The 23,544-nt window shown below is 49.4% G+C and overlaps 1 protein-coding gene across 6 annotated transcripts in view; it reads left to right on the top strand.

The window, feature by feature from the left end:
* Positions 1–506: 506 nt before the first annotated feature.
* Positions 507–23,544, top strand: part of CORO1C (coronin 1C) — a 47,307-nt gene continuing 24,269 nt past the window's right edge. The window contains exons 1-3 of one of the 6 annotated variants that reach the window (XR_001991005.3): positions 507–2,511; positions 2,788–2,869; positions 4,049–4,282. Coding sequence is in view for 2 of the 6 variants with exons in the window: in XM_018916663.3 (XP_018772208.2) it covers positions 1,134–2,511; positions 4,049–4,125 (1,455 nt within the window). In the remaining 4 variants the exon portion in view is untranslated. The other 5 variants (XM_030232361.2, XM_018916663.3, XM_009092409.4 and 2 more) reach the window with 5 other exon arrangements.

The following is a 23,544-nucleotide window of genomic DNA, read 5'->3' on the forward strand; positions in this document are numbered from 1 at the left end:
GGCACCTCTTTTGGGCTGATCTAGGTGTTTTCCTGCGTCCTGCCTCGGGATGCTTCCCGGCTCAGGGAACCATAAAAGGCAAAGCACAGGGCAGTGGCTGAGCTGGGAGCTGAGCTGGGAGCTGTGGCTCACTGCAATGCCAGGCATCCCAGCTGTGTACAAATGGATTAGAGCCCTCCAGCTCTCCGGCTCCACCGCCATCCAGAGGGTTATCCAAAGGGCTGCTCAGAGGGTTATTTAGAGAAGTGCCCAGTGCATTAATAGGGATTTTTGATAAGTTGTGTTTTGGAGTTTCTACAGGGAAAGTTGTGCCTCAGGCTGCTGTTGGGCTCCCGTGTTTATCTCAGGCAGCCGGTCTCTGTCACAGCAATTCCCTTTTCCATAACGCATTCCCGCAGATCATTCCAGCTCTCCGGCTCTGCCCCGTGCTCTCTGTGCAGGCAGCATCTCTCCCTCAAACTCTGGGACGCAGCCCAAGGCTGAGTGCTGCTTCCAAGGAAGGAGCACTGGGGGAGCCGCTCCGCGTCCCACGGGCGCAGGGCAGGGAGGAGGGAACAGGGCCAGGGGCATGGATGCGGGTTCCCTTCTCTCCGTGGAACTCACAAGGAGCTGGCAGAGGTGATTCTGCCCAGACAGCCTGGCAGTAAATCCCTCTGGAAGCTGCAAAATTGGAGGCAAGCCGGGATTGCTGCACCAGGCTGTGGGGAGCTGTTGCTGGAGTAGGTTGGGGAAAGAGGAGAATCCCTGGAGAAGGATGCAGATGGAAAGCAAGTCCTGACTGTGAAGTGCCATGGACCAGCAAATTAGCAGCTGGAGGGGATTTTTCCAGTTATCCAGGTGGGATGTGTTCGGGTAGGGACCAGCGTGGCATCAGCTGTGCTGGGTGTGGTGTCAGGAGTGGCAGAGCATGGGCTCCATCGTGCCAATGGGATGTTCCTCTCCACTGGCCATGAGGCCAAGGAATGCCGGTTCACATGACCCAGGCTCCGACGCTTCCAAGTGCCGCCGTCTCCCAGAGCAGAGCGAGGAGGAGGCGGTGCTGAAAGCCCGCCGAGACCCAAGGTGGGAAAAATCTTGGCTGGCCAGTCCCAAAGCACTTGGAACCAGGAATTATAGTGACAGATCTCCCGGCCATGGAAGCCTCCACCTGGCAGTACCGTGGATATTTACGGGATGACACAAGTAAGGCAAGGGGGAGAGACTGCCCAGCTTCCCGGGGAGACTCTACAGGCACCTGTGAGGATTATCCACTGCTGCAGCTCAGCCAGGAGGGCCTGGGACACAGCCGGGAGCGGGGGGAGCGCCCCGACCTCCGCAGCGACACCGCAGGCCCTGCCAAGAGGTCAGAGATGAGCAGCAGCGGGCAGAGAGGGCAGTGGGGGCCAGCAGGGGAGCTGTCCCTGGAAGAGCATCCCGTGTCCAAAGGGTGCAGGAGAGGGCAGGAAGGAGAAGCCCCTCCAAAGGTGTACGAGCTGGAGGTGGTGCCCAGGCGGGTGGGCACGGGCAGGACGGTGAGGCCGGTGGTCTACAGGCTGGAGGAGAGCGAGTACCGGCGCCTCATCCAGGAGGCAGAAACGGAACCTGAGGAAGAATGGGAAGAGGCAGAGGACACGCTCCCCTTGATTCAGGAGGGCTACACAGGGGATGGGAAGGTGGCAAGCCCGAGCCTCAGCAGGCTCAACTCCTTGGAAAGAGTCCTGAGGAGGCAGATGAGCCGCTCGGACTCGGAGAGCAGCGTGGAGAGCAGGCAAGTGACCAAACTGAGCCCCAAGGGCCCCTCGGAGGGGAACAAACCAACCGTGCCCGTCAGATCCGACAGCTTCGAGCGCAACGCCATCCTCATGGATTACATCCTGCAAAGCAAGCAGGAGGCAGGCACACCTGTCACCTACATCCCCAGGGACAGCAGCAGGGACAGCCTGAGGCAGGCATGGAGCTTTGCCCCCCAGCCCGATGGAACACTTGACCTGTGCCAGAACGGCCAGGCCAGCGAGGAGGATCCGGCCAGGAAGCCCGAGCCAGACCAGCAGGTAGTGAAGAGCCTCGAGAGAACGGTCCCTGCGGTCACAAATTATCCCTCGGTGGCCAGAGACACCGGGAAGCTTTCAAGACAGAGCAGCAGCCAGCTCCCAGACAGCCGGGAGCAGCTCGGAGGTGAAGCTGATGAACTCGATTCCTACATTCAGAAAAGAACCCCCCCGGCCCCCCCTGTCAGGACCCACAGCAAGGAGTGCCTGGCTCTGAGTATGAGCAAGGCTGTGGCGCTGACGGAGGCACTGCTGGAGCCCCTCGGCGATGAGGCCAAGCCTGGCAGGGAGCAGTGGGCAGCGGCGGGCACGGAGCTGCTCCCTGGAGGCAGGACTGCGGGAGGAGGGGGCTCGGAGGAGCCGGAGCGGAAGGGGAGGCAGAGTCAGGAGGATGAGAATGTGCTTAAAGTTGCCGATGCCAAGAAAACCTTCGAAAAGCCCAAGGCGTCGGAGGGGACGGCAGCAGCACCAGCGCCCAAAAAAGGTGAGGAGTGGGGGGTCCCGGTTCTGCCGTGGGGCTGGGGGGTCCTGGAGGTCGAAGTTCCAGGGCAGGTGGGAACATTGCCGTGGATGGGAAATAGCTGCCAGGAATAACTGGGTGACAGACGGGATGTGCTCAGGGCACACGGAGTCTCCGAAGGAGGCAGGATGGGAATCAGGTGTTGGTTCAAAGCCCTTCATGCAGTGAAACTGTTTTGGGGAAAGATTTGTTTTGTCAGACTCCTGCGTGATAATAAATACAATTTACTGCTTCTCACAGCAGCTACAAAGCAGCAGTGTCCATAGGATGCATCCTTCCACTGCCATGTGAGATTATTTGCCTCTATCTCTCCAGGCACTGGGTGAGCCAATGTAATTTTATTTTAGCTATAAAAAAGCAGCATTATTTTCTCTAAGTTCTTTTTCTCCTGCACTGTGACTTCACTGAATAAGCCATTCAGGAGAATGACATCAACTTGGAAATACTTTCACTGAAAAAAATATGGAGAAGTGAACTCTGTTGAAATTTTCCTGGTAAAACAGCAGTTCTGCAAAAATAGGAAGGATAGAAATGAGTGTTTGTATGAGAGTTTGGATCCCGCAAGGAGCCACCCGACCCACGCTGCTTAACTCCCATCTTCTGTTCAGTGACAATCTGCAATTGTGCATTTCCTTATAAGGGAAAATAAGTGTTTTAAGGCACAGGAAATCTGTGGTGGCTTTGAACTGAGTTTGCTTAAAAAATAGGTGTGATGTGTTACTGTCGCGACAGAGTCGGAGCGTGAACGTGGCACAGTTTGTGCGTGTCAGGGATGACAAAATCCCTGCAGGGATGACAAACAGCTCCTGTGCTCTCAGGAAGCAGCTGAGGACACACTGCACGATGTAAGGAAGTAGGGGTGGGAGATATTTGTCACTGCAAGCGCTGCCAGGCTCAGAGCATGGAGCAGGGTGGTGGTGTCTGTGTGGATCTCCACAGCCCTCGAGAGGGAGGCTCGCTGGTGTCACTGGCACAGCTGGGCTGGAGCGTTCCCCTCAGCCACACCGGGCACTGGGATGTTTGATCAGCTCATCCTTCCCGGGATGAAGGAGCAGGTGGATGGAATGGGTCTGGCAGAAGAAGGGGGTGAGAAGGGATACAAGGAATCAGCTCCCTCCCCAAAGCAATACCAGCTGCAGCCCAATCCCTCCTGACACATTTTTACCTCCTTGCTCTCCAGAAGAAACAGGGAGGGAGGGTTGAGACAATATTTCAGTGCTGAACGGTGGAAACATTGCAATAAAAACTCACAGACTCAGGGAATTGCTCTGTCTGGGAGGGACCGCAAAGCTCATCTCGTTCCACCCTCTGCATGGGCAGGGACGCCTTCCACTGGAGCAGGAAGAAGAGCAGGAACAGCTTCCCATTTTACTCTATCCTTGACAGTCTGTTGGGGATTTAAAAACTGGGTTAAACATTGATTTCCCCAAATCTCAAACACAGACACCTCACCTGGATTTACCCTTATGTGTTTCCTTTCTTATATCTCTGATTTTTTCAGCACCTTTGGTCCAACCTGATCCTATACAGCAGGGAGAGAAACAGAAGGAGATGGCAAAAGAATTCGAAAGTTCTTGAATAGTGAGGCTCTGTGATCAGTGCCCAGGAACCCAACACCCAGCCCTGGCTTCTTCCCTGATTTTTTCCTGCTGTTCAGGATGATAGGAATTGTCAATCCCAGCATATTCATGTTGTAAATAAAATACAGATTGCTTCATTTCTTTTTCTTTTTTTTCCCCAGTTCTGCTTTCTTGTCTCTCTCCTCCTCGTTAATCATCCGGAGACAGCAACAAAGGAAATCCCATCTGTTGCAAGCAATTGCTTTGGGTTTATTTGGTGGCCCAACATTTTAATTAGGTATTGGGACCTACCTCCTTTTCACTGCAGAAATAGAAAAGAAATGAAAATATATTTCACAATCCTGTCTAATGATGGAGAAAAATACATGAGGAAATAGATTAGCTTGAAATTAGATGTTTCTTTTTGCTGTAAAAGCTCATTTTTTGTGCCTTTCTTTCAGCTGAGTTGGGAGGGATGTATCTGACACTGATATTGCTGCACAAAAGGTGTGAGAGTGGGGAGATGCAGTAATAGATGTACTGGCTGAAATCTATTGTAAATCATTAATAACAATAGCATCAATTATTAATGCACATCCTGGCCTAATGTTCATCATTCCTTATCCATCTCCAGCATCCTCCAGCCTTTCCAAGTGGCTCAGGAGTGATGTCAGCACGGGCCCTCATTCACCACAGTGGACTTTATTGCCCTTTGGGGAGGGGGGTTGTGAATGAGCCCAGTTCTGGGGTCTGGAAGTAGCACAGTGATGGTTCCATGTCACACAGAGCTGGCAATAAGCTCAGGGGTGGTGGCTCCCGACCCTGTCCTTTAATCCATGTTTTCCTCTTTCCTTGCTGCCACTCAGACACTTCTCCCTTCCTGGCTGTTGTTTCAAAGCTTCTGATGGAACATTTTGCTCTCCTTATCTTCATTCCCTAATTCTACAGCTCCCCTTTCTGGCCAAGGATTGAATAAGGCCAGTCCAAAGGGATTCTGCTCTCCCTGGCTCTCCAGACAAACCTTTTGCAGGAGCTGGGGAACACTTTCCTGGGCATAGCACATCCTCCCAGCCAGACACAGAATCGATTTTCCGTTATCCAGAGCCCTTTGGTGGTGGCTCTGAGAACAATTTCATCTTGGCAGTTGCTCAACAGTTGATGATCATGGAAATGTCTCCTAAAAATCAGCATTGGGAGTAGTTTCATAAAGCTGCCCCTGGCACTTGTTCTGTGCCCATGGACATGGAGGAATCAAGGCAGAGAAAGGAAATTAATGCTGAGAATAAATCTAATTCCGCAGAGGGAAAGTGGAGTGGGGAGGATTTGTCGCTACAATCAGTTCAGAGCTTCCCAGAATGGTTTGGGTTGGAAGGGACTTTAAAGACCATCTTATTCCATCCCCCTGCTATGGGCAGAGAACATTTCCCTGCACTAAAAAATCCCTAAATCCCAATAATGTTCAGTGAAAGGCAAGATCAAATTCCTGATTTCAGCAGGAGCAGCTCTTCCCAATGCTGCTGGGCCTGGCCTTGATGGGATCCCTAAATTATGGAAGCCATAGAAGAGAAATATAAAAATACTCAAATTTCATGTGGGAGAACCTAGTACTTCCTGATAAAGAAATATTATCATAAAGTAACTATAATAATAACAATAATAATAATAATAATAGTAATAATATCATCATCATCATCGTCATCATCATCATCAAAAGGCTTCAGGAAACAAATAGATAAACAGGGACATAAAAGTCCTTGGAAAGCTGTACAATTTGGATATGTGCAAAACCAGGGTTCAAGATGGTCCTGTCTGGCATATTTTGCTTGATTTAGAAGTTAAGCTGCAAAATAACAGGACTTTAAATTGCTGATCTCTCTAAGCCCTCCCTAAGCCATTTCCCTCCATTCAGAATATATTTAGCAATGAGGATTTCAGCTAAACGAAATGTTTGAGACAAATTCATCCCTCCAGTGACCTCACTGGATCCAAAAAGGGGGTTTGTCACCCCTTTGGGATGGCTCGGAGACACCAGACTGAAGAAATTAATCAAAATTTCTCCTTTAAAAAAGGTGCCTCAGGTGTTTCTTTTCCTCTTCCAACTACAAACATGGCCTTGGTGGGGAAGGCTGTGGGACACACCTGATGTGGGCCTTGTGAAACACATCAGGCTCATCCCAGGAGCAAAGTTGGGGGATTTATTGCAGGGATGGAATTGATGCATATTTGCAGGAGGCTAAATTTAGCAGCTGACATAAGTTTCAGAGGTGGAGTCTGTAGCCACGGTGCTGTTTCCCTATAAAGGCTGTGAGATAGTTTGCAGCAATCCTGCAGTGATGTAGCTGAGGGGAAAATATGTGGGATGGCTAAAAGAGGGGTTTTTAATAAATCCTGAATTTCTGCAATATGTACTAAGCAGGTGCTGGTAAAATGGGGCAAATTTTGGTGTGTTTCTCCTTGTAGCTGTAAGGGTTTGGTGTTTTTTCTATACAAAAATTAGGATTTGTGGCATATTTTGACAGGTTGTTTCACTTGCAGCACTGTGGATAACATTTGAATTGTTTGTTAGGGTGGTTTTACTCATCTGAAGTGAAGAAAATTAGTGGTTACAGCAGAACCAAAGAGCACATGTAAAACCTGAGCTGTTTCTTCTGTTTGTTGGAGAATTCAGCCTAAAATTCCTGTAATTTCTTCATCACTTTGTGATCTAAACAGCTCATTAATCCCAGACAGGATCTGGGTGTTCTTTGGAGTGTTTCCATCCAGATTTTTTAGGAAGGTCTGGTAAAAATTCCACAGATATTATTTCCACCTGAGTCCATCTTTAGCAGCTCTTCCAGCACTGTGTTGAGCAAGTAAATTTCATCTCTGCAGGATCCACCCTTCCCAAGGCAGCTCTTGAGAGGATTAGGCTTCAATCAGATTTCTTAGGACGAATTTCACTTTTGTGGCCTCTCTGTGTCACTTTTTTTTCAGTTGGAGGCCAAAAATCTTCTTTGGTTCCCCTTCTGAGCTGGTGGGCAGTGCTGGGTGCTGCTGCCTTCATTCCTGTTTTCCAGTCCAGGCTAAAGCATCTCTTGGTACATTATTAAAATTCAGTTTTATAAAATTTAATTCCCCCACACAGTTTTGAGACTTCTAATAAATTAAGGATGGGCAAGCAGGACTCTCAGCTCTATCACTGACTCATTCTGTGGCCTTCAACACATCATGTACATCCATGGAAAATGTGAATCATAACCTAAGCTCCCTTAACTCTGAGTTACCTGCAGCTCTGCTCCAAGGCTGCTTTAGTTTTCTTCTCTTTTAGCTTTAAAGGGATTGTTTGAGGGAGCAGGGTGGTGTAATTGTGCTGGGCTGGTTTTCAGAAAGATGCTATTGATTAATTTCAGGGCAATTATTGTCATGGGCAAGGGTGCAGCCTTGCCACTCCAATCTCTGTTTGTATAATTTTTTTATCAAGGTGTTGCTCAGCAGGTGAGAGAGGCTTTCCCGCTTGTTGGATCAGCAGTTACATTTAGTGTCAAGGTTAATAAAAACAGGATAACATTTGTTTAATCTGTAGCTACTGATGTTTCCATCAGCTGTGACAGTCAGACCAGGACAAATGTATCTCCCTGAGTTTTTCCGTGGGTTTTAGCCCCAGCTATCACTCACAGGGGGGAATTCATGGTCCTGTCACAGCCCCGTGGGGGAAGAGCAGGGCTCTCAGCTCAGCTCATCACGACACATATTCCTCCAAATTATGAAGGATTAGAAGACAGATTAGCGGGGTGATGCTCCCCTGAAACATCACCCCTCCCTTAAGCATCAAACCACATGCAAATGAACGTGCAAACGTCGGCCCAAGCGGATGAGGAAGCTCGAGGAGTTTTGGTTTTGGCCATGTATGGTAACACTGAGGGCTGTGGGCTCTGCTGGGGTGTTGCTCACCCGCCCCTCGGGCTCCCTGAGGCCGCAGTGGCCCCGAGTGTGGCGGTGTCACCTGTGGGCAGCCAGGTGTGTGTGCAAAGCGCTCGCCTGACGTGTCACAGCAGATACACACAGATACAAACCTTACACCTCAAAGCACGGCATCCCCAACTTGCCTTTACCACAGTGCAATGGGGAGAACTCTTGTCTCAAACCTCTGCCGTGGGTGTCTTGCTGGAGCGTGGTTCTTAGCTGGGGTTGAGCTCTGCAGTCTTTAGCAGGGGTTTTTGTCACTGTCCTTTTTTCACCACAGCCACTGTGATTTGGTGTGACAGCGTGAGGTGACACGGTTGTTTTCTTGTGGAACTACTGGTTCTCCTCAGCGTTACCTCTGAGGACAGCAGGCTCATCTCACCCCTCAGGGCAGACACGGCCGATCCCTCAGGGAGGGATGTCATGACCGGTCCCTCAGGGATGAGGCGATCCGTGCCTCAGGGATGACATGATCGATCCCTCAGGCATGGGATGACTGATCCCCAGGGATGACATGACCGGTCCCTCGGAGCGGACAGGACTGGTTCACAGGGAGGACGTGGCCGGTCCCCTAGGGCGGACACGATCGACCCCTCAGGTCCTTCATGACCTCCCGCCCCCACTCGCCGCTGAGGGGAGGAGGGGCAGGGCTTGAGAGCGCGCGACCGCGCGTGGTGGCGAGAGCCACACGACCATTGGCTGATCGAGCCGTCATTCATCTCTTCGACCCGCCCCCACAGAGAGGTTGGAATGGGCGGGACCAGACCAAGGGGGCTTGATCTTCTGTGGGCGTGGTCACGGAGGGGGCGGGACCCGCGGGCGCTCTGCCCCGCCCCACCCGCGGCGCTCAGTCGGGCGGCGGCGGCGGGCGGAGGAGGAGGCGGAGGCGGCGGCTCCGCCGGGCTGAGGAGCGGACGCGGGAGGCGGCTCGGGATCGCGGTGCGGCTCGGGGGCGGTGAGGGCGAGCGGGGAGAACTGGGGAGCACCCGCGAGCGGGGCTGCTGCAGGGCGGGCGCCGCGGTGCCCGCGGGTGGGAGCCGGGCAGGGCGGGGGTCCGGCCGGGCGGGCCCTTCCCGCGCGGGGCCGCCGAGCCCTCCGTGAGGCGGCGGCCGCTGTCAGCGCGGGGCCCGCGGCGGCAGCGCCCTCCCCGCACCGCCTCGGCCCCGGCCGCTCCCCGCTCCCTCCTTATTAGGCAGCGGCGCGGGGTCGCCGCCGCATCCGCATCCGGCCGGGGCCGCCGGGCAGGGCAAGCCCGGGGCGGGGCGGCGGCGCCGGGCGCTCCCGCCGCGCACCTGATCCCGCGGCGGGGACAGCGCTGGGGGGCTTTTGTTCCGCACGTTTTCCTTTTTCCTTTTTTTTTTTTTTTTTCCCTCCCCCTTCTTTTCCGCCCGGCGATGCAGCAGCCGCTCGGTGCCACCGGCGTGTGCCGCCCCCGGAGCGCCCGTCCCCGCCGTGCACCATGGCAGAGGACAAAAGATGAGCGCCCTGATGGGGGTCTAGTTTGGGTTTATTTTTCGGAGGCTCCTCTAGAGCAGGTCCTTGTCACGCCGTTATTAGGGGCTCTTTGGAGGCTGTGCAGATTTGTGGACTCCTGGGCTGTGTGACATGTCATTGAATCACCAGGGGATCCCAGAATGGTTTGGGTTGGAAAGGACCTTAAGGACCATCTCATCCTATCCCTTTGCTGCTGGCAGATGTCCCTGGGCTTTGTTTTCCTATGCAGGAAGCCACGTTGTTTAACAGTGATATGCCAAAAACTGGAATTTAAATGCTGGTCCATGCCTGTGCTTTATGAAATTCCCACTGATTCCGTTAACAGCATGAGGGAAGATCTTGGACACATGGGCAGGTGTCTGACACCACCACACAGAGGTTCAGCTGTAGGACATTGTGATGCCTTAACTGACTGATTGCACAGGATACAGGTCTGAAAAAAGCAGAAAATAAAAAAAGGCAGTGAAAGGTGCCAGGAAACAAAAGTGAACCCGATGGAAGCACTTTTATAGTTGAAGATAAGTGAGATGCGTTAGGGTTTGGGTTTTTTTAGCAGCTGGAGTTGGTCTGAGCACGTCTGTTCGTGCAGATGTGCGTGGGGATTACTGGAGCAAGACCAAGGACGGTGGCAAAATCAGAGAGGGATGTTCTGAACACACCAGGCTGCAGCTGATTTTTCAGTTCGCTGCTGAATTTCCCGATTTTGTTTTAATTTTAGGCCAGGCTGTTCCCAAATTACCTGGTGCCATCCTCTCCCTCTGTGTGCCTCCATGGCACGTACGAGGGAAGCTCTGGAGTGTGGGAAAATGGTGTGAACTGGCACAGCATGTCCTGGGAGCAGCGCGTTTGGATGTGGGGAAAGCAGCGGGTGTCGTGTGCGGGAGGCAGGAGAGGGTTTATTCCATTTTCATTTGAATAACGAGCATTGAATCATCTTTTCTGCTCAAGGAGGGGGGAAAAATCCAGATGGCTGTGTGCTTGCAGGAAGGCTTTATTGCAGCCAATAGTGGTGTTTGCTAAGGACTGTGTACACAAAGGTAGAAGATCAAATACTTTTGTGGCAATGCATGTTGATTTGGGGTATATGTGTTTTGCTGTGTTTTCGGTAGCCCCAGTAAGACCTGACACACACAGGGACACGTCAGGCAGCATTTGCTTGCTGTTTGTTTCAGTACAGCACTTCATAATAGTAATTTTTCAATGGTCACTTGTAGCCTTTTATCCAGATTGCTTTAATCAGCATTTGTGTTCTCTGTTGGCATTGCACTGTCTTCTCCTGAGCTGTCTTTTCAAACATCATTGGATTTTTTCAAGTGAAATCTTCATGCTTATTGCATCTGTCACTTCTGGGATTCACTCCAAGCGAAAGGCAGGGATTCAGTTTAATGGCAATGAGGAGGAATGTGCAGAAGGGGGAAATATCAGCTTTTCCCTGGGTGATGCAGCACAGGGTGCCTAGCTCTGCCCTGAGTGACATCGTGGTGGCCATGTCCAACATTTGACTTAAATGACTCATTAAACAAAACCTTGTGTTGTGATGGGGAGGGGATTTATGCTCCTGGGTTTCATTTGGTGATCAATTCCGAGGAATATCCCTGGGATGCCAGCTTCCTATTCTGAAGACACGAGCAAAACACTTCCTGGCCTGAGTTTGCAGCTCGGTGAGGTCATCAGTGCACCACTCCCAGGGCCAGGAATGTCCTCTTGGGCAAGCTCACAGGCACATTTTCACTTGACTTTTAAAGTCTGGGTTTGTTTGTTTTGATTTTGTTTTATTGAGGGTTTTGTGATAATCTCAGCCCTTCTCCGAGGATGTGTTGGAACAGAAACTCGCTGAGGATTTGAAGTGCCCCAGTTTAAGCCTTTGCAGGGCATAGGAACAAGAAATGTCTGTGTTCTCCTCTAGCTTGCTCCCTGTAGTCTCCCCCACTTAATATTTTTGGGCTGGCATATTCTGGTGGGTAACTCTGAAATTGGTATGATTAGAAACTGCTTAGAGCTTCAGTTTAGGCAGCTCCTGGAGCCATGTGTGAAGAGTCAGGCTGCTGGTGGCTTGTGGCTGACAAGATGGGCACTGCTGAGTTTTTGTCACATTCTGCACAGTTGCTGGTGGTGGTGAACACCAAGTTAAAATGAAGCAGAAAAAGGTTTTGGGCTTAGCTGAGTGACTCAGGAAAGCAGCAGTGAAAGTTCATTTTTCTGGATGTGTTGGCTCCACCAGTATGGTTGGGAATTGTTTACTGGGCCCTTTCTTTTTATCTGTTAATGGGATTGCTTTGTTCTGCTTTTCCTCCTGTGAGTAACTGTGCAAAAAAAAAAAAAGAAAGGATTATTTGTTTCTTTTTGAGGTTATAATTGTTCAGTACATGACTTTTTGTGGCTTTTCTCATCTCAAACCACACATAGGCATGTGAAATACCAGCGTGACACAGAATTGCTCAGCTGCTCCCAGGTTCCACTGGCAGCTTTGCAGGGCTTGTCCTTGGAGGAACAAATTGTCTGGAGAGGATCCTAATGGAATATACCAGCCATTAGTTGTATCACTAGCCATTAGTTGTGTTCATGGGGTTGTGTAGGGAATGTAAATCCAATCAGGATTAATGGCTGGAGATAATGATGTAGTTGGAAAGTAGAAGGTGGCTGTTGGTGTGGCAAGTGGATAATTTCTACTTCATTCCCCTCCCATGAAATTCCTGATGCCAGTAAGACAGGGGGGATCCCTTGGAGCAGATACCTTCCTAAGGAATCACAAAGTGCTCCTCAGATGGAAGAGGATTTTGTGATGGAACATCCTGAAAACTTTAAAATCCTGCTCCGTAGGTCAGGAAATTGACAGAGAAATATTGAAAATGCTGCTCCCTCCAAAGGGGAAAACCTGTGGGCTTTGGAGATGTGCCCACGGTGGACAGAAGAGATCTCCTTGGTCTGGAAGTGACAAAACGTGGCCTTTTGGACCATTTACCCTCTGTGCTGATGATTTAGAGAGAATCAAGGCAGAATCACTGCACTAGGGAAAGGACAATTTCTTCAGCATGACCACTTTGCTTCTTCAACACCACTGGCTTTGTTGGTGATAACAATAATGATCTCCAATCTGCTTTTTGCTGAGCCTGTGGTAATGTTTGAGGTCTGGGTCTTGGTGGGAGAAGTTGCAGTGACTCTGACATTGAGCTGGGCCTCTCAGCCCAGCATAATTAGGTTTGTCTTGTTTTCCTTTTTTAATAATTGAATTTGAAAGAGCAATGGAAATAAACCAGTGGTGGGTTCTGACTTAAAGTGATTAAGGCTCAGCCTGATGCTGAGATGAGCTCACAGCTCTCCTTGGAGTGTTGCTGAGCTGTGCTTGAAGCCAAATGTTCCCCTTAGGAAGGACCAGGGTTTCCCTGTGGTTTTCCAAATTTTGGCTGCCATCTATGTAGGAACAAGCACATAGATAATAATTCTTCTGAGCTGAACATTAAGGCACATTTCTGCATTTTTAGCAGATGTGTCTGAGCAGGATTTCATAAAACTCCATGGGAATGGTGTGCCTGAAAATATTCCTTGTTTGCATCCCTGTATGAACCTGGGCAGTGCATTGCACCTGCAGCTGCTGGTTTAAGTAATCCCTGGAAAATGGAGTTCAAATCACTCAGTTCTGAGTATTTGGAAATATGGGAACTTCCCCTCCCTCCCCCCTGGTTCTGCATATAGTTGCCATGGCGACCATGTTCCGGAGTCCTTGAAAATCCATTGTTTCTCCCAAATAAACACCAAAATCTGCAGTATTAAAGCAGCACATTTTGCATCATCCCGTTCCTAAGCATTCCTTCATCAGGAACTGCTGTGACAGAACAAGGAGCAACGGACTCAAACTGAAAAAGGGGAAATTTGACTTAGATTTAAGAAATTTTTCCCTATGAGGGTGGCAAGGCCCTGACACGGGGTGCCCAGAGCAGCTGTGGCTGCCCCATCCCTGGAAGTGTCCAGGGCCAGGTTGGATGGGGTTTGGAGCAACCTAGGAGAGTGGAAGGTGTCCCTGCCTGGCAGGAGGTGGAATGGGTTGGGCTTTAAGGTCCCTGCTAACCCAAACCAGTTTGTAAACCTGATGGGGACTTGACATTTTACAATGTGCCAGACCTGGATGCTGGACAAACTGATAATGGGTGTAATTAGTAGCTCCAGGGATTAGCAGGCAGTAACAAATTCAATCCCTAGGAAGCAGCGGGTCCCTTGGGAACTGGGCAAACTGGCCATGCTGGGCAGGTGGTAGCTTGATAGGGAAGACTGTCATCAGCAAACCTCAGTGCTCAGGCACCTGCTCAGGGCTGGAATTACCTCCTGGAATAGCTTTTTTTTCTCCCCTTTTCACTTTAAATACTTAAAAAACCCTCATACTTTGTTGCTTCCTGCTGGAATCTGGATCCCCCAGCTGACTCAGGGTGTCTGCTTGGCATTTCCTTGGCATTTTTCATCATACCTCTGTGAAACAGATTGGTATCCTTCCTTCCAAGCTGGGAATGTGAGGTGACACATTTTACTCAGGGTCTGGCAGGTCCTAGGCTGGGAATACTTTTGGCATGTACTACTAAGTGGATTGTTGTTTTACACAGGCTTCAGGTATTTGCCCCAGCACACATAGTGGGATGTGTACATGGGATAAATGATCATTGTTACACTTTTAATTTCTTACTTAGTTCCCTTCTGCAGTACTTATAGAATGATACCATATCTTGGAGGCTGGAGGCCCAAAGATGTCTCATTCACAACAGGAGGTGTATTGCATTTTTTAAAAAAGTTTTCAGTGATGCTTTTTAAAGTTTATTTGAATTTTTGGATCTGCTGAGATCAATTTGCAAGGCAGGAGATAATCCTGAGCCAACTTAGGCAAACACAAGTTGCCAGACATTCCTCTGCAATATATTCTGCTTTAGCACAGCCTGAAGGGTGGGCACAAAACTCTTCTAGCTCAGTGTTGCTGTGCTTCCAGCATCTTTTTCTTGGCCACTGCCAGGAAAATTGCTCCTTTCTGGAACAATTTGTTCTGTGTGGTGTTTTAAGGTGCTGCTGTTTAAGGTGGGTGCCCCTGGTTAGGGTCAGGCTACCTTGGGGTTATCTCTCTGTTCTTCCCTTGGCTCCCTAATGTTTCTTTGGGGGTAAAGGTTATCTCTTTGTTCTTTGTATCCCTGCTTTGCCACATCCATCTTCTGCTCTAGTCAGGGTATTTTTAAGTGCTCTGCAAGCTCCCATAAAAACCAGCTGGGCTTATCTGGGTGTAATTCTGTTGTTTTGGCTGGTCTCCTCTGGAGCTGCTGGAAATGCCACAGGGATTCCCAGAGGACTGGAAGTGTGGGCTGCACGTGCAGCAACGTGACTGTCAAACCAACAGGTAAGTAAAGCTCAAAGGTCATCAAGGCACAGGCTGTAATTCTTCACTGGAAACCAGTTCTCCAGCTGAGAGCAGCCAGCTGAAGGTCCAAGAATTCCCCAAGGAATCAGCCTTTGCCCAGTGTTGGGGTGGGTGTGATTCCCCCTGTCAGGGAAGCTCAGAGGTGGATGTGGGGCCATGGAGGTGTCAAGGACATGGGTAGGAATCTGAAATCTGTCTTGACAGCCTAGAATGTTTATTAAAGCTCTTTAATAGACTAAATCCACTTCCCTAAGTTAATTTTTGGTTTGTTGCCTGCCCAGAGAAGTGAGAAAGGTGCTTTGTGTCACCCTTATGGTTTGACACCAGGTTGTGCCCACTCATTGTCATCCCATGACAGGTCAGTGAGAAAGAACATCTGTAGGACAGAGGAAATGTGTTTGAACTTGGAAGCCTCTGCTAAAACAGATGTTTGGGGTGCTGTAATTGGCACCATGAGACAGGGATTTAAAATCAAGTGAGCAGATTGAACTATCTGGATTTGAGTTTCAGCCTCCTCCAGCCCCGTCGTTCCTTCCCCAGCCCTGATTTCAAATTGCACGTTACGGAAACAGGACAGAATGACAATGGTGCTCTTGGAATTATAGGCTGCTTGGCCAGAAGAGCTGGCAGGACAGCAAATGGAAATGTGGAGAAACACACGCCAGTTCCAACTGGGAGCACTGAGATTCATTTTGCAGCTTGTTTGTGCTGCATTAAAATCTGAGATGTTGGCATTGTCCAGGCCAAACCTTCCACGTCCTGGGGTGAGGATGTTGTCTTGTCTTTGACAATTCGCTGTTGTTTGGGTTATTTTGAGAACATTAAAAGCAGTTCAGTGTAGGGGCCTCACCTGTTGGGTGGGTGTTGTTGAGGAGTGGAAGAAGGTGTTACTCAGGATGTGGCAGCCAAGCTCCTTGTCACTTTTTGGAGCAGAGTGTGTCCACTCAAAATTCCGGTGTGATGGACCACGCTGCTCTGTGCTGTACCTCCAATCTACTTGAGATGTTCTCCAGGACTCCAGGCCATCCTGTTAGCTGTTACAGCAGGAGATGTGGTGCTGCCATTGCACTTGGTCATCCTGCTGCTCCCAGGTCACATTCCCCAAGGCAGCTCTCCTTCTCCACAGGCTCCCGGCAGGGCTGGAGCTGAGCTCGGCCCAGCAGAGCTCGGAGCCGCTGTGGTCAGGCCGGGTCATGTGGAGAACGCTGCTCCTCACTTGGTCAGTCTGACTCACTCTTGGCCAGGCTCTTTGGGAGCCTTGGTTGTGCTGATCTGTTGTTTCTGCCTTATTCCAGATTTGGGAGGAATTTTGTTAATTTGGTGTTTGGAGCAGAGGGTTCTGCAGGTCCGGGTTCCCTGATGGTGCAGTGCTCTAGGAGAAATAGGACCTGCAATCTTTTATCTGTGAGACTGTTTATCTCTTAAAACACCTTTAATGTTTAGAATTTTTTCCTATGGATGCCAAGGGATGTCGCAATTGAGGAATAAAAACCAGCTTATCTATTCCTTTGGGGATTGGGCTGGAGGCCCTCTGCCATGGAGCTAGGCTGGGAGAGTTGGGGGTGTTCATCTGGAGAAGAAAAGGCTCCAGGGAAACCTCAGAGCCCCTTCCACTGCCTAAAGGGGTTCCAGGAGAGCTGGAGAGGGACTTGGAACAAGGGACAACACCTTTTCTGTTAGAAAAAGGTGCTTTCTTGGTTGGTTGGGAATGCTGGGATCTGGTGGTGATTTGAGAATTTCATGAAGCTGTGCTGGGGAACAGCTCTTTTTCTGTTCATAACCACCAACCTTACCAAAAAAAAAAAAAAAAAAAAAAAAAGCCTCCAATGTATCTCAGGAATATGGTCTGGAAAACGTTGGCATGTAACCTTTGAGTGAGAGAGAAATCCAGCGGGCTGGGGCAGCAGCTCTGACCAGATTGCTACTTCCCTGTTAGCTCTGATAAGAGAACTAGGTCAGTGCTGGGGAGAAGCATTTTATCACTGGATTCCCTTTGCTGGAATCCTGGGAGAGCCTTGCACTCCTGCTTGTGTTTCCCTTGGGATCACGGTGTGGTCTGGAGCCCTGTTCTTCCCTCCTCCCCGTGGGTGTCAGGAGCATCCCTGGGGCTGCTGTGGTGTCTCTGGCTGCAGCTCCCAGGGCTGTTGTTCAGGATATTGCTCTGTCTCTTGGCAGTGGATGGGATACAGCATGCAAAGAAGCTTCTCTGGTGTTTATTCCAGTGGAAAAGAAAAGGAAGGATTTTTGCAGGGGATGATGTGAAAGGTCACGGCCTTCTGTGGTCGGCTGCTGGAACAGCGGTTTGGAGGTGGGAGTGTGTGGGAGGGAGGCTTCCCTTTCCTTGTCCAGTAAAAAGCTTCTGTGGTGTCCAACCACTGTGCAACTGTCTCTGCTGGCAGCAAAAGCTGAAATGCAGGGATCACAGAATCCCAGAACGGTTTGGGTTGGATGGGACCTTAAAGCTCATTTCCTTCTCCCCCTGCCATGGGCAGGGACACCTTCCATGCTCCAGCTTGGATTTGAATGCACTGAGGCACCTGGAATGTTCAATCCCTGCTCTCTTAGCCCTATATTTTGTATGCTACTTGCCTTTATGAGGTTTTGTCCTGAGATTTAATCCTTTATTTTTATCTCCACTTTGCTCTCCTCTTTTCATTTTAATACCCTTTTTGTCCAGCCTGTGGTAACATCCCCCCACCTATGAGGCAGGGCAGCTTTAGTGCCAGCTGACAGAGGATGCTCTAAAAGATATAAACCCAAAAGAAGAGATTGTCTGGAGGCTGCTGCTCCAGGGCAGCAGAACTCCCATTCCTGCTGGTGTCTCCCTTTGCTGGTTCCCCATCACTCTATGGCTCCTGCTGAATTATTTTGTGTAATGATTTTTGTGTGCATTCATTGCTCTGCCTTTCTGGTAGATGACACAGATTAAATGAAGCCAGACAAGGCTCTCAGTTCAGGGTAATGACTTTAACTGCAGCGTCCTTTTGTCACTGCAAATTATGGTCAGTGATGTAATGCTGGATGTGGAGATACAGTGACACAGTGTGGGAGTGGTAAGATCATCCCAGAAGGGTTTGGCTTGGAAGGGAGCTTCAAGCTCATCTCATTCCACCTCCCTGCCACAGGCAGGGACACCTTCCACAACCAGGTGATTCCCCAGAAGATGAATTGTATCCCTGGAAATCTTGAAGTGAAAATAGCCCCAGGGGGGAGATGTGAGACGAGCACACACAGGTAAACCCTGAGGAAATAACGAGTCTTTGGTGATCCTGGGAGATTTGAACTCTACAGGCACTTCTGTCTCAAGAGTTCTTCATATTCTGAAGGTTTTCATATGATCATTTCTGGTTACAGCTCTGAAATTCAGAGTTGTATCAAGTGTTTCACAGGTTGCAGCCAACACCTTGCTCTTCGTCCAGAACAGAAATTTCAGCTTATTCAAAGTTTGGGTTGTGTTACATTTTTGAATGTGCTGGGCTCCCCAGTTGAGATATAATCAAATTCCCTGGTAGTTTGTGGTTTAGGTTCCCATCCCAAAATAGAATCTTGCCAGTGGTAGAACAGCTGGAAATTTCAGTATTAAGTTCATATTCCAGCTTTTTGTCTTTAAAATGAAGTGAAATCAGATGGCAGGGTCTTGCTCAACCTAGGCTCAAGTAACCAAAGACTGAAAATAATCTGCACACAAATATGATGTGTTTTGGAATTGTGACCATCTGTAGTAGTGTTCACCTTTGTTTTAAATAACTCTGAACAGCTGAAAACAACAGTTCTGTCAGCAATGGACTGGATATGGATTGATTGGAAAAGGGATACACAGAGGGAACAGAAATGTGTTTAAAAGCACAGAAACTGCATCAAGGCATTCATGGCTGTTCCCTTTTTCTGCTGAGCTTTCATGTGAAGTTGTGGGGTGAGCTGAACTTTTTGTGGCAACGTGACATTTCTTCCCCCCACTTCCTTCTTTACCCAAGTCTTGCAAGACTTCGAATCATGAGACTGAGTTCTTTGGTTCCATGGATTCTTGGAGAGGGAGATGAAATTTTCCAAGAGCATGGAGTGACAGAACAACAGGGAACGGGTTCAAACTGAACAAGGGTAGGTTTAGAGAAGATATTAGGAGAAATTGTTCCATGTGAGGTGGTAAGACCCAGGCTGCCCAGAGAAGCCATCCCTGGAAATGTCCAAGTCCAGGTTTGACAGGACTTGGAGCAACCTGGTCTAGTGGAAGGTGTCCCTGCCCATGGCAGGGGGTGAAACTGGGTGACCTTTAATGCCCCTTCCAACCCAAACCATTCTGGGATTTTATTTTGCTGATTCCTCCTCCAGCCTCGCTGGTGACATGCTGGTGACAGTGGTGGTAGGATCTCCCTGGAATAGGTGTGCAGCTGGACTGAGCCCAGGGCAGTGTATGTCCCTGTCCCTGTGGCTGGGCATGGCCCTGGGTCACTGAGAACCCCAGAGCTTGCACAACCAAGGCTCTGGAGTGGAAAAAATATGCCAGAAGGGAGGGATTAGGGAATAACCTGGAGGTCTCTGTGCCTTTTCTCAGTGGGTGCAGCTCTTGGCTCAGTCCCTGCTCCCTTGGGCCCACAGTGGTGGAGCCATCCTTGCTGTGAGGAGCACGAGGGGATGGAGGTGTTTCAATGGCCTCCAACCCCCTGAATGCCTCTGCCCTCCCTTTCAGTGTGGCTCTCTCCCCTATCTTCCATAGGATATTCAAAGTGCTCCAATGAAGGAATTAGCAGATTCCTTGTGGGCTTTTCTCTGGTGCTTATCTCCATGATGGCCAACTGCTCTGCAGATGTGGCTCAGCCCTGCTCCCAGAGGGTGTTCTCTCCATGCCAGGGGCAGCTTGGAACATCCATGGCCTGGTTTGGATTTAGGATTATAACACACTTCCCTAGATTTTTTGTAAAACCAGCTCTGAGCACAGAGATGATTTGCTGATGAGGCCACTGAGGCCTCACAGTTGGTACTTGGGAATCCTCTGGGTTTTCCCATGTTGCAGTTTCACCAGTGGGACCATCCCCTGTCCCTGCTGACCCCAGCACCCCATCCATCCCATAACACCATTCATAATTGCTGCTGGTGCACTGCCTGTAGAACCACAGAATTATTGAAGTTGGGAAAGACCTTTAATATCATCAAGTCCAACTATTGACCTCTTAATTTTTATTTTTCTTAATCTGCTTCTCATTTTTTAACAATTAAGACTGGACCTTTATTCCAAAGATCCTCAGCAAGGCTCAGACTGGGAGTTTGGGGATTCACCATCAACAGCTGCAATGTGACTTCTTCCTCTTAAGGAAGAGCTTTTCCAGTCCCAAATACCAACCTTTTATAAATGCTGGTCTCCCTATCCACTGGATTTGTATCTCCTCACCCCCCTTAACAGTAGCCTCTGGCTGTCTGACTTAACTGGCCTTTTATTCCAATGCCTCCCTTTCCAGAAGGGATCACAATCACATGGGCTGAGCAGGATTTTGCCATTAGTGGGGGGTTTTCCTGTAAGTGTTCCCTAGCAGGATGCATTTCCTCTTGCATAAGCAGGCTGCAAACCCTCTGAAGCCACAGAAATGCATCTGTTGGATTCTTGAGACAGATAAATCCTTTATAAACAGGAAAATGGGCAAACTCATGGTAGCTCTTGTGACACATCGTGATGGGAGATCAGAAAGGAGTGGGATGAAAAGTGTCCCTGTGCGAGCGCGGCCGGAGGCATCCAGCCTTTCCAGGGTCCTTTCCAAAGCTGCCACAAGAGCTGGGCTCTTCAGAGGGCACACACTGGCAGATGAACCCCAAGTTTTGGTACAATTCAGCTGGAAGTCACTCAGGGAGGGAATAAATAAGAGGTTTGAAGGCTCGTTGCTCTGTCCCCACCAAGATGCCGTGTGTGGCCGAGCGGGATCCAGGAGCTCAGCAGCCGTAGATCTGTCAGCACTTCTATTGTGGAGGCCTTTGCAGGGTGTCCAAAGCTTCTGTTTTAATTTTGCTGAGGGTTGTAACTCTGGCAAAATTTAAAGGCCTTTCAGCTCCCAGTCAGGAAGTTTTAAATCCTCTAATTTTGCACTTTACCCCCCAAAAATATATTCTGTCTAGCAAGTGGGTAGGGAGTTCCTTAGCCAAGGTTTAACAGCATAGATGATGATCTAATTAACTTATTTTTTGAATGCTCATGTTCCAAGTCCACTTCCTAAGAGAAAATCCCCAGCACAGCCCCGTTAGCCATGGATACATTTCCTTACCCACTTGGGTATTTCCAAAGTCACTTCCCAAGGTTCCCTGAACCACCCAGGTCATCCTTTTGCAAGTGTGATACAGAGACTGAATCAGCCTTTCTCTAGAGTGAATCATCTCAGGTGTTGGTGTCTCACCTGATAATCCTAACAGTGGCACAAAAAAGACATGGACCTGTTAGAGCAGGTCCAGAGGAGACCATGGAGCTGCTCTGAGGGATGGAGCCAGGCTGGGAGACCTGGGGGTCTTCGCCTGGAGAAGAAAAGACTCCGGGAGAGCTGGAGAGGGACTTTGGCTAAAGGATGGAGTGACAGGACAAGGGGGAATGGCTTTAATACAAAAGAGGGTAGATTTAGATGGGATACTGGGAAGAAATTCCTGTCTGTGAGGGTGGGGAGGCCCTTGCACAGGTTTCCCAGAGATGCTGTGATGCCCCTGGATCCCTGGAAGTGTCCAAGGCCAGGTTGGAGGTGTCCCTCCCCATGACAGGGGGTGGAATGGGATGACCTTTCAGGTTCCTTCCAAACCATTCCATGAATTGGCCAAGCCTGGAGCTCCTGCCTGTGACTCTACTGAGAGAACCTGCAGCAACTAAACTGAGCTGTGGATTTTCTTGGAGATGATGAGGAGGAAGAGAAGGGAGGGCAGAATTGAGAAGCAAAGAGGAAACTTAACACTCTTCCCATTTAGGGACAGTCTGTGTCAGGGACTCTTTTTGGGGTGCTCAGGCTCCCCCTCCCTCCATTGGGTTTTTCACCTGCTCTCCCTGGTGAGCTGAAAGAGCCACAGTCGCTGCTCCTTCCAACCACAACCAGCACATTCCCTCCTCCTTCTCCTTGGAGAGCTGCCAGATCAAAATGGCTCTGATCCAACGCCAAGAATCACTCCCTTTGCTATGGAAATGAGCACTTGGAGGCTGCTCACCATGTGTTGATCAGAGAGTTCCTGCTAAGGATGATGAGCTGTAGGTGGGGAAGAGGGCAGGGAAGGTGTGTTCCAACAGATCCCTTTGGAACAAATAAGGATATTTTTGGAGGCATCTGAACTCTCTGCATTTTTAAAAAGTCATTTATAGAAAATCGAATGATTGCCCTTTGCATCAGAGGGTGAAAATGAGGGAAATCAAATAGAGGGATTTCACCATGGGGTACAGAGTTTCTCTTCTGAGAAAGTGGAAGGGGTGACAGATCCCCAGCATCTGATATTTGAAATTTAATATTTTTTTCCTGCTGTTCTGGTATTGATCAAGTGTAGAAGTGATACAATTATCTAAGTGATACAAATAATCCTTTGTAACCATCACACCTGAATTGCCAGCAGTGGAGCAGCCCCATTCCCAGCCCCCTGGCTCTGTGGGATGTGATTCCAGGCAATTTGCTGTGCTGGCTCAGCACGACAAGTTCAAACCTTCTCTTTACCTTCTTCCCAGCAATCTGATTTTAATCTGGATTCACAGCAGGGTGGGAATGTTGCCAGGGGGTGAACACTCCTGGAAATCCACCCTGCACAAAGCAGGAGCCTTTTCCCTGCTCCTGGATGAGTTGAACAGGCAGATGATGAAAAGAGTTTGCTGCAAGGGGTGGCAAAGGGCTGAGGTGTCACACTGGGCTTGGGAGAACATTCCCAATATCCTGGGGGTGGCCTGGGGTCACCTGGAATGGTGGGAAGATGGGAGTGATGCTGCTGTTGCATGGTGTTCACTGCCAGACCTGGCCATGGCCTCAGAGGTTCAGCTGAGCCTTCCCAGCTCTGGGAGGAGCCCTGGGGATGGAATTGTGTGACAGGGCTCGAAATGAGTCGACACAAATCAGTAACTGGGTGTGGAACTGCATTTTTTATGATGTGTCTTAACTGAACCTTGAGACTTCAGCATTTCTTGTCATTTGGGCATCTTGGAGTTGAAATTCACTTTTTCTTTGTGCATGATTTGGTGAGGCTGGGATCGTGCTGGAAGTGTCCAAGGCCAGGTTGGATAGGAGTAGTGCAAGGTGTCCCTACCCATGGCAGGGGGTGGAACTGGATGAGTTTTAAGGTCTCTTCCAACCCAAACCATTCCACAATTTTGTTTAGTGCTCTCACCTGCTGGCTGGAGCTCCTGGTTTATGATTCCCCATCATACTCTGGTGTTCCGGGGCGTGTCCAGCGTGGAACAGGCCTTTGATTAGTGCTCTGAGGGAAACAGTTGGCAGAAAGTTCATTACACAATTCCAGTAACTAATGGAAGTAGGGAGGGAGCCTAAGTTTAGCTTCAATAGGACAGAAATCATTAACAATTTCCATATAGCTCTTTTCCGTGGACATCTTAAACACCTCAGTTCTTCCCAAAATTTTGCATTTAAAACCTATTTTTTTCTTAAACAGTCTTAATTCTCT

The sequence above is a fragment of the Serinus canaria genome, chromosome 15 (assembly GCF_022539315.1).
Source record: "Serinus canaria isolate serCan28SL12 chromosome 15, serCan2020, whole genome shotgun sequence".
Lineage (NCBI taxonomy): Eukaryota > Metazoa > Chordata > Aves > Passeriformes > Fringillidae > Serinus > Serinus canaria.